Source organism: Hippocampus comes, unplaced genomic scaffold (genome assembly GCF_001891065.2).
Source record: "Hippocampus comes isolate QL1 unplaced genomic scaffold, H_comes_QL1_v1.1 scaffold104, whole genome shotgun sequence".
Lineage (NCBI taxonomy): Eukaryota > Metazoa > Chordata > Actinopteri > Syngnathiformes > Syngnathidae > Hippocampus > Hippocampus comes.
The window spans coordinates 935,007-954,759 of record NW_017806072.1 but is presented as its reverse complement, the minus strand read 5'-3'; the positions used below and the strand labels follow the sequence as shown (position 1 = coordinate 954,759).

General features: G+C 41.7%; 1 protein-coding gene across 3 annotated transcripts in view; it reads right to left on the bottom strand.

Moving 5' to 3' along the window:
• itpr2 (inositol 1,4,5-trisphosphate receptor, type 2) overlaps positions 1–19,753 on the bottom strand; it is a 65,111-nt gene that overhangs the window by 20,721 nt on the left and 24,637 nt on the right. For all 3 annotated transcript variants that reach the window (XM_019893945.1, XM_019893947.1, XM_019893948.1), the window contains exons 29-37: positions 19,609–19,731; positions 17,662–17,862; positions 17,005–17,256; positions 15,997–16,122; positions 15,786–15,914; positions 15,201–15,315; positions 14,913–15,094; positions 13,573–13,715; positions 11,929–12,037 (exon numbers count right to left, since the gene is read on the bottom strand). In XM_019893945.1, the coding sequence (XP_019749504.1) occupies positions 11,929–12,037; positions 13,573–13,715; positions 14,913–15,094; positions 15,201–15,315; positions 15,786–15,914; positions 15,997–16,122; positions 17,005–17,256; positions 17,662–17,862; positions 19,609–19,731 (1,380 nt within the window). The remainder of the gene's footprint in view (positions 1–11,928; positions 12,038–13,572; positions 13,716–14,912; positions 15,095–15,200; positions 15,316–15,785; positions 15,915–15,996; positions 16,123–17,004; positions 17,257–17,661; positions 17,863–19,608; positions 19,732–19,753) is intronic.

Below are 19,753 nucleotides of genomic sequence, written 5' to 3'. Positions count from 1 at the left end.
AGAGAGAGAGAGAGAGAGAGAGAGAGAGAGAGAGAGAGACGGCAGGCAGGATGTGGCAGAGGAGAGTCAGCCCAGTCTGACTCATCTTGCTGCTGCATTGACGAGAAACCCTCCAGTCAGACATGTAGTAGCCATGAGAGGAGTGACAGAAATAGAGTTAGAGTAACTGATGATAGTGTACAAGGTTGCCGAGGAAACACAATCAAGTTTGGTGCAGGTTTATGTTGGGGTATTAAAATGTGCACCGGCACGCCACACTGCAGCTCTGGTGTCCAGAGCTGCAGGTCCCCACCTCCGGCATTTACACCCCCCACCCCACCTCCACGTTTCCCCTCCTCCCGCTCAACTTCCATCTTTCCTTTGCCTTGCATTTCTGCTATCTGGATTTTGTTCTCCTACACAGAAGCATGGAGGGAAAATGAAAGAGGTTGCCCTTTGCTCGATTACATTCAGACAAGGTCAATCGTCTGTGAAACTCGGGCCATTGGGAGCAGAATGTTAGCCAAATGAATGAGATCTGAATCATGTGGACAGCTACGAGTGAAGCCTACTCAGGTGACACACACAAGACACATTATGGGGAAAAAATGCACTAAATCCATAATACTATACAAATAAAGTCAGGCTAATCATGTATGTCACGGATACAAGCATGCGTTTCTAGGTACCTCACAAAGCCATGGACCGGCACATTCCCCGACCAAAGTATTGGAACACTGAGGCTAATGCCTTTACTTTTGCTGTAGACTGGAATGACTTGGTTTAGACAACATAAATTAACATGCAGCTTTTATTCAAACTACTTACATTTCCTATATGCATCCACATCTGAAATTGAATTAATCGCAATATTTGCACTTAATACCACATTTTTAGGTGAGCAAACCTAGCAGAACAACAGACTTGTGAGAGACTTGATGTTTAGTTTGAATATTTTCTGTGATGCTTCCACCACAACCTCTTCCGATTGGTAAAATGTTTTATAAGGTTCAAGTCTTGTTTAGGACATTAAGCAAGGTCGGTCTAAAATGCATTTCTTTCCCCTGATGAATTGCTTTATTGTTTTGGAAGAGTGTGTGTGTGTGTGTGTGTGTGTGTGTGTGTGTGTGTGTGTGTGTGTGTCTGTCATCTTACTACATGATGAAAGATATCTAAATCAGTTTGGAGGCATCCTGGTTTCAATCGACTTTCAACATGTTTCTGAAGAATTAGAATTGATTTCCAATTTATGTCACGTCAACCCTTCCGTGAGCTGCCATCTTATCGCGCTGAAGGGGTTTGTGTGTGCTAATGCTCCTAGGAGCAAAGTAATCTGAGGCTTTATGCCCTTGGCACCTCTGGCAAACATGTCCTGAGTGAGGAACCAGAAAAAGCATGGATCAAAAGACCCCAGTGACAATTACAAATCTCACAAGTTTTCCATTGCCCAGACGTGGGTCAGCGGTGCCCCTTTTGGAGCCAGGCGTGGAGGTGGGGCAAGCGCCCGGTGGCCAACCCATGCACCCATGGGGCCCCCCCAAGCACAGACCGAAAGGGTAACGTGGTTCCCCCTTCCCATGGGTTCGCTATCTGTGACATGTAGCAATGTGAGCTGGGCAGCAGCCAAAGGCGGCGTGACGCTCCAACAACAGAAGCTGGTTCCGAGGATGTGGAATGTCGCCTCTCTGGCAAGGAAAGGGCTCGGGCTGGTGTGTGAGGTTGAGAAATTCCGAGTAGACATAGTTGCGCTTGTCGCCACACAAAGCTTGGGCTCTGGGACCAATTCTCCTGGGAGGGGTTGGAGTCTCTTCCATTCTGGAGAGGTGCGGAGCAGGTGTGGACATAGTTACTGCCCCCCCAGAAAGGCATCTATCTGTACGTTTGGGTTCACCCCAGTGGGCGAGAGGGTAGCACTGCCTCCATCTTCTGGTGGGGGGATGGGTCCTGAATGTTATTTGTGATTATGCGCCCACCCTTTCTGGAGTCCTTGGAGGGGGTTCCAGACAACACTCCCCACGGGGACTCCCTCGTTCTGCTGGGGGACTTCAGTGCTCAATGAGCAATGACAGTGAGACTTGGAAGGGCGTGATAGGGAGGAGCCGATCAGAACCCGATCAGGGATCAATTATTGAATTTCTGTGCAACACCAAAGTAGGGGCAGTTTAAAAGATTATTAAATACAGAGCGCAGCTGCCCGAGGCAAGGCTGAGCACAGAGGAGACTAAAGAAGCCCCATCATGGAGGGCCATCAGCAAGAGGAGCCGTGAGCGGCCCTTTGCCGCAAAGACAGAGTTACACAAGGATGGCTCGGGCCCAGGCCGACATATCAATATTAATAATCAATGTGACAGTGCACACCTTGGAGAAGAGGGGAAAAAAAAAGTACGAGAGTCACATGTTCCAACTTCCAACAGGTTGACATAAACAAAATGTGCTCTCTCTCAATTTGTGATCAATATCCAGATGTAAATAAAAGGAAATAAAAGATGTTGTTTTCTCTCTCTTTTCTCACGTTAGTCTTTGATGCCGTATCAAAATATGAAACAGTCTACAACAAAAACAAAGGAATTTGCTACACTGTTCCAAGAGTGGAGACTTACCAAGTTATTCAAGTTATGAAGTTCATTGCAAAGAAAAAAAAAATCATAAATGAAAAAAAGAAATTAAATACCCCGACAGAGTCCTGCATTGGTACACATAAAATGGAAAGTGTAAACGGCACAAAACCCACGGATAGCTTAGCTCAAAACATTGCCCTGATCTAAACCCGAAGGGAAAAATGAAACAGCAGTATTACTTGGTGAAACAGGAGTAGTGAACTAATCTCTTTTTGTCAATGGACGCTACAGCTTCGTGTTTGCTTTCAAAACTTAGCTTGTAGCAGACGTGCACATTTTCAGCATGACGTCTCTGATCCACTGGTAAAAGGACACTTTGATCCTCTCCTCTTTCATCTATAACTGCTTCAGACAACAAAGTGTATGCAGGAAAGTGGTGACGATTGCACGACTATCTGTGTCCTATGTGTTGTGTTGTGTTATTTTTGTTATTTTGACTTCAAGATGGCGCCGCGTGAGTGGCTGCCTTTCCAGCAGCTCCTATATTTTGTTGTTCTACTTCTTCCATTCATAACTTTGCTGCTGTGAATTGGGAATTTCTCCATTGCGAGACTAATAAAGGTTTTCTTATCTTATCTTATCTTAAATGCATTATTGTGACAGAAGACCACCTGGTAAACACTAATGGCAAAAGAATCTTGAGTGATTTTAAGAGAAATAATTTTTCTATTGCGAGTTACAGGTGGAAAGATTGCACTCGCCGTTTTAGGTTCAGATATTTTGATTGGCCTCTGTTTTCTTCAAAATAATTTGAGCAGGACATCAATTTAGGATTGTGAGTGATAATTTGGATGATGTCAACAGGAGTGTTTTATGATTTAAATCTTAATCACAGGCTATGTTTTTGGTACATTATTTTATCAGTAACGCTGTTATGCTCTAATCGAATTAACTGAACTCTGATTAATGCCCACAACCAGGGATCTCATGAAATGCTGCACACTCATCACATGCCCCCAGTTACAATGTTTTCGAGATACACTGTGTCACGGCACAGAAAATGCTTTTATCCAGCAAACCGGCACAACAGCAAAACAAATTAGGTCCAAATGTGAGAGCAATTGGTGAGACTGCTTCAAGAATGTTTGCAGGATAAACAAGCGTTCAAAACTGTTCGATGGAGGGTTGCATGTGATTCCTGAACCAGATTGAAATTGGAAGGACTGACGTGTTCAAAAAGGTTTTTGTCCGCAATGTTTGTTTCATAATGATTGATGTTTATTTTCCCAATAAGTTTAACATATGGTCTGAATGTCATGTCTTCCTAGATCATTTTAGTATTTTGATGTAAAGGGCTGAGTGTACAAACAATATGAAACATTTCTCCCCAAACTGTGATGATCTTTGTCATGGATGAGACATCACAAAGAGACACAAAGCCTGGGATGATGCCACACAAAATTTGGATGAGGGCAAATAGGATGATGTCACACAGCGTGCGCTAAATGCAATGAAAAAAAAACAAACAAAAACAGAGGGTACATGCATGTTCATTATTACTGACAGATACAATTGGCTTAATAGCACCACCTAGCAAAACCTTACACAATACAGCCACACACTCAACCAACATCACATGGTTATAGCTCACTATCTTTTTGGAAGGCAATTAAGTGGAAGAAAATGGATGGGTGGAGGTCATGTTTACTTTCCTATTCAGCAACCATTTGCATTTATGATGAAAATGTAAGTTAAACAAAAGGAGATAAAAATAAAGCATACCACAATTCAACAAACTCAAGCTGTGACTTTTTCTCCCTCAGCTTTAACGGCTCCAAATGAAACAATGATGCAGATAATTTGCAGGTTTTCCCAATCCCAAGAATGCATTATTAGCTCCTTTCAAAGTCCCCCATACTGTGTTTACTGTTTATTATGTTTACAATGAGTCAACTGTTTCCATTCTTGCTAAGTCAGATCACTTGAAAAAGAATAGAGGGGCATGTGTTGTCAATAAATTTGCAGATTTTTATTCTTGAATATTTTTTGTTTTTCACAAACTTCTTCTCCACACTTCTCCCATCTATCAGAAGTATAGTGAACATCTGTGGAAATGTGAATATTTACTTTGCAAGATACATTTGTGCTCCTATTAAAAAAAAAAAAAAAAAAAGGTAAAAAGTTCATCTGGTGCCCTGAGCAGGATGGAGTGGTGAGGCAGCGTGGAGTCAGTTGATACTAAGGCAGGTGGAAGTAAGACTAGTGGGTTATGTTATTTATCCATCCGTTCATCCATTATACGTGCAAACTTAACCACATGAGGCTTGCGGGCATGCTGGAGCTTATCCCAGCTGTCTTCAAGCAGTAGGCGGGGTAAACTTTGAACTGGTTGCCAGCCAATCACAGGGCACATATAGACCAACAACTATTGACACAAAATCACACCTAAGGACAATTAAGCGTGCTCAATTAACTTACGATGCATGTTTTTGGAATGTGGGAGGAAACCGGAGTACCTGGAGAAAACCCACGTAAGTACGGGGAGAAAATGCAAACTCCACACAGGAAGGCCGGAGCCCAGAGTTGAAACCTGGACCTCTGCATTGTGAGGAGAGATGCTAACCAGATGGCCACCATAACGCCTGTTATATTATTTACTGATATGCAAACAGTATGATAGTGTGTTGTGAATGACCCCCAGATTCTTTAAATGGAGACAAGGGGACACTAAGGAGTGATTAACTAATGCAGTGTGAATAAACAATCAACTGTCGACAATGTAGATTTTGTGCCAACAAGTAGAACTTCTGCTTTGGCACTATTTAATTGCATAAAGTTAGAGGTGAGCCAGTTGCTTATTTCGGATCAACAGGAGGTGAGGGGGTAGATGATGAAAAGCAGGGGCCCCAGTTCAGAGCCCTGGGGCACTCCTGAAGTCACTGGGTAAGTGACGAACCATTTCCTTTTTTTTTTTGCCTTCTTGGTGGTGTTGTATGGAGTTTTACACACATTTAAACCGCTAGTGCTACTGCCCTCTTCTTTGTGGTGGCAGTGTTGAAAACTAAAAAGCATGAAAACGTAATTTTTTTTGTTTTTGTTTTACAAAAGGTGATTGAGACAATTCACGCCAGCTTACAATCAATGAATGGATGACCGCTTTTAATTTTCATTTGTATTTACATGTTAATATGGGAGGTTTACAAAGTTGTGCAGCTTCTGTGTGAAAAAAAGTTATTTGTCCATTTAGTGGGTGTGCTCAATCGACTGAATTTTGCGCACATGCGTGTGCGCGCGCGCGCACACACACACACACACACACACACACACACACACACACACACACACGCGCGCGCGCGCTTCCTGTGCCCAGTCACGGTCAGAGCAGACAAACAACACGTGCTCTCTTGTCACTGTGGAAACCAGAACATAATATGGAGACACCTGACTGCTGAATCAAGGATGCCCATTTCCCATGTCCATGTAATGAACACTTTCAACTGAAGGGCTTTCACATGAGCATTTTAAGGTTTGGAATTACATTTCTTATTATGGTCACACAGTTTAAACAAACTGACTTCAACTTCCTGGCTGGTCACAGAAGACAACTTGAATTCAGATAAAGGTCAAAGCATGGTAGAGTTGATACAGGGACAGCCAGCATGGCAATGCATGCCTTGGAGTGTGCATGTGTCTAAGCGAGGCTTACCATATACTGGTACATGGGCGCATGCGATGTGCTTAGCATCGACGGGGTGGTAATCTGTAAATCTGCTTTGCCTTGGGCAGGTGGTGTTAAACTTGGCAAGTGAGAGAAAATAAAGGACAGACAGCATGACAGAGACTGATGGGGATAAGTGTGAAAGAAAAAGCGAGGTGAGTAGAGATGGCGAGTGGCAAAAACAAAAGCTCTCCCAATATATACATGCATGAACATGCATGACGGTGTCTGGAAATTCGATTACAATCCAGCAGCAAATACCACAATTGCACTTTAAGGGGATGTCTTGAGAAAATGTGTTCACACACAATGGGGGGGGTTAAAAAAGACTTCAATCAGTCAAGTGATTCCCAACTAGTGTATCACGAGAGAGCATCAGGTGTCATAGGAAATTATCCAATTTCACTTAATTTGCCAGAAAAGTTTTAGATATTCATTTCAAATACTGTATACCTCTGTTCATCTATCTATGCCAGTGGCATAGTCACTGGGAGCATAAGAAAACACTCTTCAGTTAGATGGCAGAAGGTACAGTACACAAAAATTAAACGGTATCCACCTGTTGCAATTTACAGGTACAGTATACAACAATAAATTGTGGCATCTTAGGCAAAAATTTCACATTGAGTAAGTACGGCAAATTTGCGACTACGTTGAGATGAGATCATCAATATTTTAGTATTCATTCATTTTTTGTGACATTTTTCATTGGTGATATGCCACCAGTTTTTAATGTAAATACTGTATGTGCAATAAAGATGGTATGAAACAACATGCTAACCTCATACATGCTAAATTGAAGACGTGTTTGGCAGGGCTATTAAGACCAAGGCTGCTTCATTTGGCAGCTGGATTGGATTGGTGTCACCTCGCTGTCCCACCATACGCAAACCACACATACCTTTGTTTGGAACTGGTCAGCACTAAATTCATTTATTGTGCTCAGGGCTCAAACATCACCTAACGTGTCACACTATAGAGGAAAACAGGGTTTGATTAAAAGCGACCGAATGCTGAAAGTGTGAAAGGATCTGATGAGTGATATAAAGTACAATAAGACTGTCAATATTCCATGAAACTCCGCATATTTTGACACAAAAAAAACATTTCCGTTCCTTTCCAAACATGGGTGTATAGCTTTCAGTAAAATAATGAAGTATCGCGAACATATTTGCATGACATTTTGTCACACGCTATCATTCAAGCCATTAGAAGATAACTATTTGGAAAGGTGTCAGTGTCATTCTTCGGTTACTCTGTTGACCACCCAGGTGTACATCCAGAAAGTGATGAACTCAGACAAAGCCTGAAGGGGAGACTAAAGGAGGAAGAGAACGTCAGCGAGCAGACAGAGGAGAGAGACGAAGGAGGGAGGGGAGGGCGTGAGCGAGAATGTGATATTCCACGTGACGTTGGCTCAGCTACTGCGGGCTATTACATAAGTACAACCCCTGCCCTCTCTCCACATGGACTGAACAGACGCCGCTTCTCTCCAATCCCTCACTCTGCAGCCGCCGCACACTTTTTTTTCCCCTTCTTCCGCTCACATGGATCCTCACATGGCTGCCTCCCTCCCTTCCTCCTCGGCCCCCCGCCCCACCCCCCATCAACTCATCACACCCCTGGGGAGCCACCAGCCTCTAATGCTAATGCTGTCACACTCTCTCTCTCTCTCTCTCTCTCTCTCTCTCTCTCTCTCTCTCTCTCTCATTATTTCCATCAACTTCTTTCACTCCCTCTCGCTGCTTCCTTCCCTCCCTCCCACTGTGCGGCGAGGCTGCAGCTCCACGCTCAGGGCTACAAGGATATGACAGAGGCCACAGAGACATGCTTGAGCACACACACCTACACAACCCGATATTTATCCTACCTCTGCGCACTGTCTGGCTTTTTGATTGCCCTGTTCCACAGTTTAAAGAGAGACGATCCACTCTCTCTGATCTTATTCTGTTCTAATGGGGCATGATTAGATAATGAGATAGAGAATACAGTATCATAAAAATGTAAATGTAAAAGGGTGAAGGAAATGACAGGTAACAAATACCAGGAAAAAAAAAACAACAAGCCACTAGCAAAAAATGACGTCCCTTAATTTGCTGAGAGATTGTGTACATTTATTCAGGGAACTTAAGATTTTTTATGTTACTCTTCTACGCATAACACTGCTCATTTGGTGTATTGGTTATTTTTTATTCTACTAGTTTCATCCATCCATCCATCCATCCATGGATGGATGTCAGATGATGGTGCATAAAAACGTCCCCTTGAGCTGTGACCATCGGAGTTTCTTTTTCTCTAGGACCATGTTCTTGGGCTGCTTTGCTACATCCAGCATAGAGTGTCTAGAACAGGGGTGCCCAAACTTTTTGGACCGAAGATCGACTTTTCGATCAACCAACCTCCCGCGATCGACCCTTACCGCGCACGCACATACGCACGCCATGATGAGCAACAGCCTGACACGGAGGTATGCGACACACTTTTGCAGACTGTTAACTATCATAGCTCACACGTACCATTTTAAAGTGCTCCCCTCGGCCCCCTAGAGTCCTATTTTTTGCTCGTGCCCTCGGTGAATTGTGCACGAAACAAACTCTGAAGGAGAAAAATAGCGATAAAAGATATAGTGCAACAGCTCTGATCACAAGCTGCTGAGCACTAACAACTTCCGGTAACGCAGGTCACGCGCCACCGTAGCTTAAAGATTTACCTGCTTTATTTTATTTTATTTTTTAAATACTTTTTGTGAAAATGAAACTGATAGGATGATTATGGTGCAGTGTACATTAACACAAAAAAATATATTACTAACATGCACAACGACCCACAAATGGTTGTTTGTTTTTTTTTCTGCTCTAAACCCCTCGTGATCGACTTGGGACCAGTCCGCGATCTACCGGTCGATCGCGATCGACGTAATGGGCACCCCTGGTCTCGTATCTGTGCAGATGAGTCCTAATTCAAATCCTAAAAATAACCTGTACAAGAGAAGGCACTGAAATATGAAGTTGGCGATTAAGAGTCCATAACAGAATTTTTTTTTTCAATAATATTGCATGTCTTTTTATTGGGTTTGCAAGATCTTTTGAATTGAAAATGAGCGGCAGGCCCTTTTTCAAGGAGTTTTCATTGGTCAAAAATGCCACAGGTTTTTAAAGAGCTGTTTTCTTATCAATATTCAAAAATATTCACGAGGCTCAAAAGAACTTTTTGGTTTGTGGAGCCATTACTTCATTTGAGGAGCAATTTTTTTGTAGGTTAATCCTAGGGACATAAAGCAAGGGTTTTATTACGCAATAAAAACAATAGCGGGGAGGTTGAATGCATAGGGCTGCAGCTATCGAATATTTCACTATTTGAGTGTCAAACTGAGAATTGTATAGAATAATGGTCTATTCAAATAAACAATATTTTTACTTCATGCATTAAGCTTTATAACCAACCGTGTTTCCTTTTTTTTTTTTTTATAATAAACGGTCCTTAAAGTCACATTGTCCACAGCATCAAAATGTGTTTTATTGTCTAGCAACATTTTCAATGGGGCAGTTTAAAACTATATAAATTTAAATTAGTGCTTAGCAATAATTCAATATTAATATGTAGCGCAACAGACGTGATCAATATCAACAGAAAATATGGTTGATAAAATGTTCAATAGAAAATAAATAAATAAATAAATAAACCAGGAAGAAAACCCAAACCCCGGCATCCTATAATTAAAGGCGACAGTATGGCGTTAAATTTGTGTCACAATTACAAGCAAGTAAAAGGAGATTTTGAGCACAAAAGCGTGTCTTGAGAGCTCGTCGGGCGAGTGCGGACTAGAGGTTGATATTTTTTTCGGGAACTTTGTGCATCATGGGAATTCCGCGACAAAAAGAGAGTTAACTTTCCCTTCCAACACAGGATTGGGACGGTACAGGATAGAAACTTCACAGGAGCAATTTTTTTTTTCCAATTTGGTCTCGATTCCATGTTGCACGAAATAGTAAGAGTCCATTTTTTTTTTAAACGTAGGTGACCCCCAAAATGGGAGCGGTACAGGAATGGGATTCGTTTGGAAAGGGGGGGGGGGTTCTGTGGGCGTGGGATGGGGCCAACAGTGAAAATCCACTTCCAAGTCACCCTCACGTGCGGACACAAAGAAGAAACGGCTGAACCGACGAAGAAGTGTGCGTACACACACGGTGAGTGTGGAGTGTGCCAATGCTAAGAACAAGTTCACAAGTTGAAGTAATCCTAGAAAAGTTGGTCAAATGTCATGCATGAACACCTTAAGAGTATTAGTTGGCTACATTTACGTGGTATGAAGAATGAATCAAAGTTTATGTAATTGTTTCGGCGATACTCCTTTGTGGTAGCATCTTCCGCAAATAAGCATTTTGGCACTGATAGAGGAGCGGGGAGAGCAACACGTTGCACTACAATGCAATGTACACAAAACAATGCTAATACTTAGAAAATGTGTTTTTCTGCCAGATAATTTGGAAAAACATAAGGAAATGTTATGATAGTTGTGCTTCATTTTATTTTCTTTAGCCCATTTCAATATTTCAGCTTCTTTTGATTAGGTAAAACCAAAAAACATGCAACTAGTTATCAATAGACAGCCATATCACCGGGCCCTAATTTAAATTTATAGGATTTCTTGTACGTATTTGTGGGGTGGGGGGTGTGAGGCGATTTATTTATTTGGGGGTGGGGGTCATTTTTCCCCTGGTTTCTTGAAAAACACATGCCAGATATCTATCAATGTTTTTGCTGAACTTTTGGAGATTAATTTAAAAAAAAAAAACGTTTTTCCCCCTCTCTATGCATTCCATTGGGGGTCAATTATACACGGATTTTCCGTATTGGCAGGCAGGCCTGGGCCCTATAGCCCGCGAGTAGTGGGCGGCCACTGTGAATAATTCCATTCAAATTCGGCCTTTTTATTCCAATCGGTGTTTACATGGAGCATTTTCATTGGGTTGGGCATTTGGTTTCATTTTAATTAGTTTACAAGGCTCTCTGTAAACTAGCTTTAAGCCAACTTTCTCACTAATGCTCACAATAGTAGCATACAATACAGAAGTGATACTCGGAATACAAAAAAAGAGTCATTGAAATAAGGAACACCAGTACCCATAAAAGTGATGCAAGCTTGTGTCTACAACAAACTAAAGTTGCATATCCTGAGAGGAGGAACTTCCCCCATGCCTCGAAGCAATCCTCATGCATGTGGTTAATGACCTGACTTTTGCAGTGCACTCGCTGTACTTTCCACCCAGACAAAAACACTCACATGCGGTCACTTCCCTCAATCAGGTGATGTTATACCCTCCCCAAAACTAAAACCAAACGTGTCCTCCACACACACCGCTGCGGTATTGATTTGCTTGTTCAGACATCACCCCTCATCCTTCCTCCTGCTACTCTCCCTCTCAGTCTGTGTCCTCAAGTGCCTCCTATCCTTATGTAACTCAGAAAGGCCCACTGCATACAGATGAGGGAGATTCTTGGCTCACAGACATGGAAGAGAATGAGGGTTGCCGGTAGCAGCAGAGCATTGCTGACACTTAGAAACAAGGCTAAGCGGATAACAATCTTTGAGGAGGGGAAAAAAATGTTCACCTCATTACAAGCAAGGGCTTTCCATCTGTGAGCCAAAAAAAAGGTGGGCGGACTACTCACAGACTCCTGAAACCAGTCCTTTTTGTCCAGCATCTCTCTGAGTGTCTTCAGGATCTTGATGCAAAGCTTTTCCTCTTTGTCCATCAGCTTCTTGGTGTGTTTGATAAGCCTGCCAGAGTGATAAAGTAATATATAAGATCCAATCATATTTTGCTTTTTTTTTCCTTCCTCGAGGTCACATGACCCAGCTTTTTTTGGAATGTGTTCCAGCCATAAGATTCTAAGTTAATGATTACTTACAAAAAAAACAAAGTTTATCAGTTTGGACATGAAATATCTTGTCCTTGAAGTGTATTCAATTGAATATAGGTTGAACATGATTTGCAAATCATTGTATTCTGTTTTTATTCATGTTTAACTCATTCAGTACCAGCCATTTTCAGACCCATTAAAAAAAAAAAAAAAGGCTTTCAGTCTTGGGAAAAAAAAGCGAGGAAAAAAGAAAACCTAAGTACATGGGATTGAATGTGTGATGTCTGAAAAGACATAAATATGTCTTTGAGAATGAATGAGTTAACACAACGCCCTAACCTTATCGGAATTGGGTTTGTGTATTAAGATGAGAGCAGGCTAATGCAAAGAGTTCGCATGGATGGTCCATCAGTCCATCACTGATGGACGCCAGTTTTATTGACGACTGACAGAAAGAGACCTCAACTGTCTCGTGTGTTTGTTTGCGGAGGTTTCTTTGGGAGGACTATGTTGACGATATATGATTGAGAGTGAATGCTCTTGCTTTCAATAGGATCTCTGCAGGCACTGTGATGGACAGCTATGACTGCAAGAGGAAGGTAAAATGTCTGCGGAGCATTCTGTTAAAAGGTTAATAAAATTAGCAGACAATTCAGCCATTAATGTTGGCAGTGCTGCGTTCTGGAATTGCCTTATTTTGTTTTTATAAACAATTCATGGTGAAAATATTACAAAAGTGATCGGAGATTGTTGAATCTAAATAGGTGTGACTTGTGTTGACACTCCTGATGAGGGGATGATAAGGACCAAAGGGTGATCTCCTTGATATGTGTGGGTTGCGAAATACTTTGTCGGGTGAAATTCATCAAGTTAAAAAGGTCTGTAAACACACATGGCAAAAGAGAACAGATTTCTTAAAACAATACAGTGATGCTCACACGTTGGGAATGCACCTAGTGACTTTTTTTTTTTTAATCACTTACATTTGTGATATAGTTGCTACACCCTTTCCCATCTTTCCCGATTTATTTAAAAATGAAAAGTTGTAGCTGGGAAGGGTCGTTTCAAATGAACCAATGCTGCATTTGTGCTCAGTCAAATCTGACAAAACAAACCATCAAGATGATGATTTAAAATCATTTTCTCGTTAAGAAATCATTTGTTATTAAGTGATCTGATATTAAAAAGAGGTACTTTGAAAGTCTTTTGCGGATTAGAAGTAGTCGTTGTCTGTGGAGCAAAAAAAAAACAAAAACAAATGGACTAAATCCTTATCAAGTTGCACCACTTTACCAAGGAAAACAAACTCGTGCAAGTTCAAAGGAAGGCTGAAATTACATTTGACTTTCAGAGTAGTTTATTTTAGTGGAAGAGGAAAACTTGACATGTCAACTGGACCTTGTGAAGTTTCTGTTTTACTTGAGCCTTAAATCTGGTGTGATAGTGACTTACTTTGACATGAAAGCTCCACTCTCACAACGCAGGCGAGCGGCCTCAGGAAACAGCAGCTCAGGACTGTGGAGAACATCCACCAGCACGGAAAACTCGGCCTGAACCATCGGACTGAACTGCTCTTCCAAATGGGACACAACACCCTGCACACGCATGGGCACATTCATCAATTCATTTGGAACCAAAATGATCGAAAGCCCGATTTCATTTTGGAAGAAAAAAATGTATGTAAATGGCATGCAGAAAGAAATGCGGGGATTCACCGACTCGAATTGAGGATATCATTGCTGAAAGCTGTCACAATTCTGTTCTCTTATATTTCATATTTATATTGCGGCAGAGTACTTCTTCAAATAAACACAACAAATAAGAATGTTACGAGCCTTCTCACCAAAACTATTAATCTGCCTTTTCACTCTGGTTGAAAACTTGATTGCATTTGCAATATAAGTGCAATTTGATAAGTGCGATTTTCTCATCACAAAAACTGCAATTTGACTGGTCATTACTGTACTGGAGAGGCGAGAGAGGGGGGTTCACAGAAGGCAAAGCCAATGCTGCCGCGCTAGCGTTCAGTCTCATTAGAAATTGAAGAGAGTACCTAATGTGCTTGATCGCCTTGCAAGGCTTAGAGAAAAAAAAAACGGAAAAAAAACCCAAAACGTGTTTTATGTTGTTTCGGCTGCTGTCGTATGTTGGAGCGGTGGTGGATAATAACGGGGAGGTATCTGTGCCAGTGTGTGAACCGCACATGTCAAATAAAAGTATTAGCTTTGTTTGATTCCTCCGAAAAATATTTTGTCTGCCCGGGAAGATTGGCCCGGTCTTTTTCAAAGTTAATGTCCCTTCTACGCAATTATCCACTACCAGTGGCACGAGACATGCCTCCGATAAACAAAAACTAGGTGGTTGCTTCTTCCGTGGTGCCCTAAAGGCAGTAGGATTTAGGGCAGGCATTACTCCTGAGTCGCTTTCATTATACACTTGCATACGATTAGTTAATTTTTTAATTGCCACATTCAATTGACCGTGAATTGAAGGCCAAGCATCCTTCTGAAACTTGATTGGGCCATTACTTAAATTAAAGCGTACTCTGGAAAGTTAGATGAAATGAAATACCCTTTTAATTGTATCCTACAACTTTCAAACCAAATCGTTTACATTCACTTCCGAAGTTTTTGTACATTTAAATTAAGTTAGCTTATTAAATTAATGGGTGAAGACAGCATTTCTTGATTTCAAGTAGTTAATGCACTATCAAGAAAAACTGTATGCATACTTCAGCATTCTCCATCCTGCTGATAGCTATTTCTGACTTTGGGTACTAGATTAATGAATACCTGCAACTTTTCAATGATGGTCTTGTAGTCAGGGCCGCCCAGGTGCTCCTTGCGGGGCCGCGTGCGCGCAGAGCTCCTCCAGTCCTTTGCTGCGCGCTGAACCATGTTGCTATGGACCTTTAGAGACAGCGTGTTGACCTGACTGTCCAGGTCAACTGGGATTGCTATTGCCCTCGCCTTGGCTGGAAAAAAAAAAAAAAAAAGCACAGAGAATTGGTGAAACCGTTTTCATCCAAATGAGTTGAAATGACGAACTGTCAGTCAAATTGAAATAGCAGTAGTACTTACCAACATCAGCAAGTGTCCTGATGCAGTTCTCAATACTTGCCTTCTGACTAATCCATGTGCAGTTGTAGAGCCTAAAAGCTGACTGGAGCAGCTTGATGAAGATGGATTGGTTTGTCTGTTGCAAACGGAAGACACAAAACCCCTTGGAATGAAGTGCGGTGCAAATGTCTACCAATAAACTTTAAGCAAATCTAGCGTATGATAACAACAAAGACTCTCTAATGCATTGTAGTTTCATTATTAAATAACCAAACACTAAATGAACGTCCCTACCCTACCTTACGACTAACCTAAGCCCCTAAAGAGTGCTATTATGTTTATGATCATAATAATAATAATAATGAGTCTTATTGTCATTAAGATACTCTGCTGCAGAATTAAAGTTATAAACAATACACAACATGAAGTTTTGACACTTTGGGGTAATACATTTTTATTTACTGATAAGTAAGCACTTTTGCAACACAACAAATTAGCAATTGTTCCTAAATTAACAGGGGGAATGACTTTCCCTTTTATTTTTTTAACAATGTGATGATACTTGTTCATCAATATTGTGTAGGGTTACTTCTTGTATAAGTATACCTGAAGGTTGGAGTGGTTCACAGAAAATGGTGAACTAAAGAATCCCGTGACAATGGCCATCACTGTCTCTGTCACATACTTTTCAAGGGCCAAATCGGCATGGTTCCGGTCTGTGGTCGTGTTACACACCTAGAAATACAAAGAAAATACTTGGCCAAGAGTTTTTCTGATCATACCGTATGGGAATTGGGACTTGAAATTTGAGCCTCACTCTGGACATATCAACCAGGATGTTGTCGAACAGCTTCCAGATATGATTGGAGGTGTAGATCTCTTTCATTTCTACCTCGGTGTCTACATAACAGTGATTGACAAAGTTCACATACGCAGTTTTCACCTATACAGAGAAAAAGAGAAGAATGGAAAAAACTTTAGCTCAGCCAATTTTCTAGAGCTCATTCAGGTCATGTGTGAGCAAGAGACTACTCTAGCTGACTTTAAATGAAGGCAGAGTTGGATCCCGGGCTGGTGGTTACCCAATTGCAGGGTACATATCGATGAACAACTATTCACACTCACATGCCCACACCTGGGCGGCCCGGTGGGCCAGTGGTTGGTGCGTTGACCTCACAGCGCAGAGGTACCGCGTTCAATTTCAGCTCCGGCCTCCCTGTGTGGAGTTTGCATGTTCTCCCCGACCTGTGTGGGTTTTCTCCGGGTACTCCGGTTTCCTCCCACATTCCAAAAACATGTATGGCAGTCTAATTGACACTCTAAATTGTCCCGAGGTGTGAGTGCGAATGTGAGCGTGGACGGTTGTTTATCTGTGTGTGTGTGTGTGTCCTGCGATTGGCTGGCAACCGGTTCAGGGTGTCCCCCGGCTACTGCCTGAAGACGGCTGGGATAGGTTCCTGCACCCCCTGCGACCCTTGTGAGGATAAGGGGATCGGAAAATGGATGGATGGATGGATGGATGGATGGATGGATGGATGGATGGATGGACAGATGCCCACACCTATATCTTAGAATCTTATTACAGTTTATGGAAAGAGGAACCCAGAGTACAAGATGAGTTCACATGGCCAGACCCATGATTTGACCGTACATAGACACTCTCAACTGAGGAAGACGTGCTAACCACTAGCCCACTGCGATGCCAACTAAACGAAATGTCGAGGATGACTTATATTACAGCACACAAACACAATCTCTGCAGCAGTGGATGCAGCAGACAGATAGTTATCTGTCTCCTGCCCTTTGGTTCCCTCGCAGCCTTTACCTCCGGGATGCAGTTGACATCGGTGACAACTTTGATGATGTCATCCAGTGGAAGCAGAGAGTTACATTTCAGCTCCGTGTAGACGTTCTTGCCCTCAGTGCAAGTAGCAAGCAGCTCCACAAGCGTGTTGTGGTAAGCCAGAGCTCCATCTTCATCAGTGCGCTCACGCTCGGAGCCCATCATCTGAAGTAAGACTGGAAATGAGGAGCGGTCATTGTAGAACACCAGGACATCCTCGCCCCCGTTCACGAGCTGCAAGAACAAGAACGATCCAAGTTTTACCATTGCAAGCTCAAGGAGCTCAACCTCAGTTATTTCAGGATATTTCCAATTCAAATATTTGCAATAACAAATGCCTTGTGTGAAATTGGTTAAATTTGAACTGAATTACTGAATTTGACTGAACATGATGCTCCTGAAACATCTGTTGATGAAGCGTACATATTTCAGGCAGCGCCCAAACAGACAGCCATTTAATATTTACATATCCATGATTTAACTGTAAATGAGTAAAACTCAGCAAGTCACGAGACAATCATGACATCAAGAAAGATTATCTACTGCTGTCTAGGCAATGTATTTTATTTTTTTGTGGGAGGCGAAAGTAACAACTCATCACATTGCTGAAGATAATACAATAGAGGCAAATCCCCTCACCTCAGTCATAACTTTGTCCTGACATTTCTTCACATACTTTCCTTCAGCTTTCACAATGGTTTGCAGGAACTTCAAGTACAGAACATGACGTCCGTGCGTTTCAATGCAGTGGACAAAGTGATGCACAACCCGGTCACTGATTTCATTGCACAGCTGGTAGTAATTCATAAAGATGTGGCGCATTGTTTCGGCTTCCAGTAACTGGAGAGAAACAGAGTACAAGCACACGTGTTTACAATACATTAAAATATTCGCTGATAATAACTACCGATACTTGATCATAACGGTATGCCTTGCAATTGTGATGAGAATGCTTGGTTTTGAACATGACTCATTGAGATTATTTATTTATTTATTTTATAGCAACAACTTTAGCAGCCTACTTTAGTTTTCTGATCCATGTATCCTATTAAGTATCTCAACCCAACTTACATGGCGCCTACGTCACCTTGCCCAGGTTTAGCCTGTACATGTGTAGTACTGGTGTCATAGTATTGGAGCACTTCTACAAGTAAGTGAACGAACACAGACTAATTTCATTTTTAATCATTATTTCTAAACTTGACACAGCATGACAAAAGTGGCCAATTAGAGACTGGAGAGACCGGAGGAGTGACCAAAGAACTTGTCCATCGCACATCCATTCTCAGTCTGGCTACAGCACACAGCCCTGTCACACAGATAGTTTTCTTGACTAGATTATACAAATCTGGTTAGCAGCAAAAGTTAAAAGGAATGGAAATAGAGAGCCCTTGAGACAAATACTGTAAAAGGTAAAGGTATTTAATTTATTTATGTTTATCATGTGTTTATGACTTCAAGATGGCGCCGCGAGAGTGGCTGCCTTTACAGCAGCTCCTATACTTTTTGTTCTTCTACTTCCTTCCTTTCATAACTTTGCTGCTGTTAATTGGGAATTTCTCCATTGTGAGACGAATAAAGGTTTTCTTATTATTCTGTTATGGTGATTTCTTACACGGACAGCTGCATCGCTGGGCTAAATTCATCTTTCCCAATGTGTTATCAAGTACCGTATTGGCCCGAATATAAGACGGTGTTTTTTGCATTGAAATAAGACTGAAAAAGTGGGGGTCGTCTTATATTTGGGGTCTAAACATTATACCCATTCACGACGCTAGGTGGCGCCAGATATCATTGAAGTGAATGCTGAACTTGACCCTGCAGGCCAAAGCGAACCCGTCACGAAGAATAAAAATAAAAATAGCGGTAGCACGAAGAAGAAAAATAAAAATTGTGGTCAGAAAAGAGATGAAAATAATAGAAGAGATAACAGAAAATGGTGGAACGTAGCGACAATCTGGAGAAAAGTGGGTCGAAGATCGACCAGGTTAACCGGCAGCTGAGGAGAAGATTATGGTGTAAACTGCAAGATGCTTTTTCTCTCAAATATATTGTCATAATCATTTGTTTCAGATTTACTGTAATTATTTTCCGTATAAAAATTAATTTGGTCTTCAAAAAGTATTTTTTCAAACTTGAGTCTTGAAAAAGACGGGGTCGTCTTATAATCAGGGTCGTCTTATATTCGGGCCAATACGGTAAGTTGATGACCTCTTTTTCGATTTTTAATTGATTGTACATTCCAGAAAGACAAGATTGAACCAGTAACATTTCATGTTTGGCGACTTTACAACATGAATATGGCATGAGATCGACGTAGCAGCCTGGGGTAACGTTGACTTGTGTCTATACTATTATATAGTTCATGTTGCACATATAGGATACATGTCGCATGCATATTTGTGACAGGCACGACTTTGGTCAGTGATGCGAGTGGGGCGGGGTGGGGGGGTGAATTAAGGCTTCATTAAAATCTTGCTGGCAGGTCGAAAAATATATACTTAACTACGTCATTATGTGCGGCGGATAAAGTGTCCTTCAGTTTTATTGTAGTGCTTTCTCAAATACGATTCCAATCATACCCACCCCTGGAGTGAGGAAGAGATTGAGGTGTTTATGGAGCAGAAATTGGTTCTGTTGGTTCCCTCTGCAGAAGTTCTGCAGGAAAGCATGTGCCAGGGTCATGATCTCATTCATCTTATCATCACTCTGGGAAAGAACAATTAAAAGA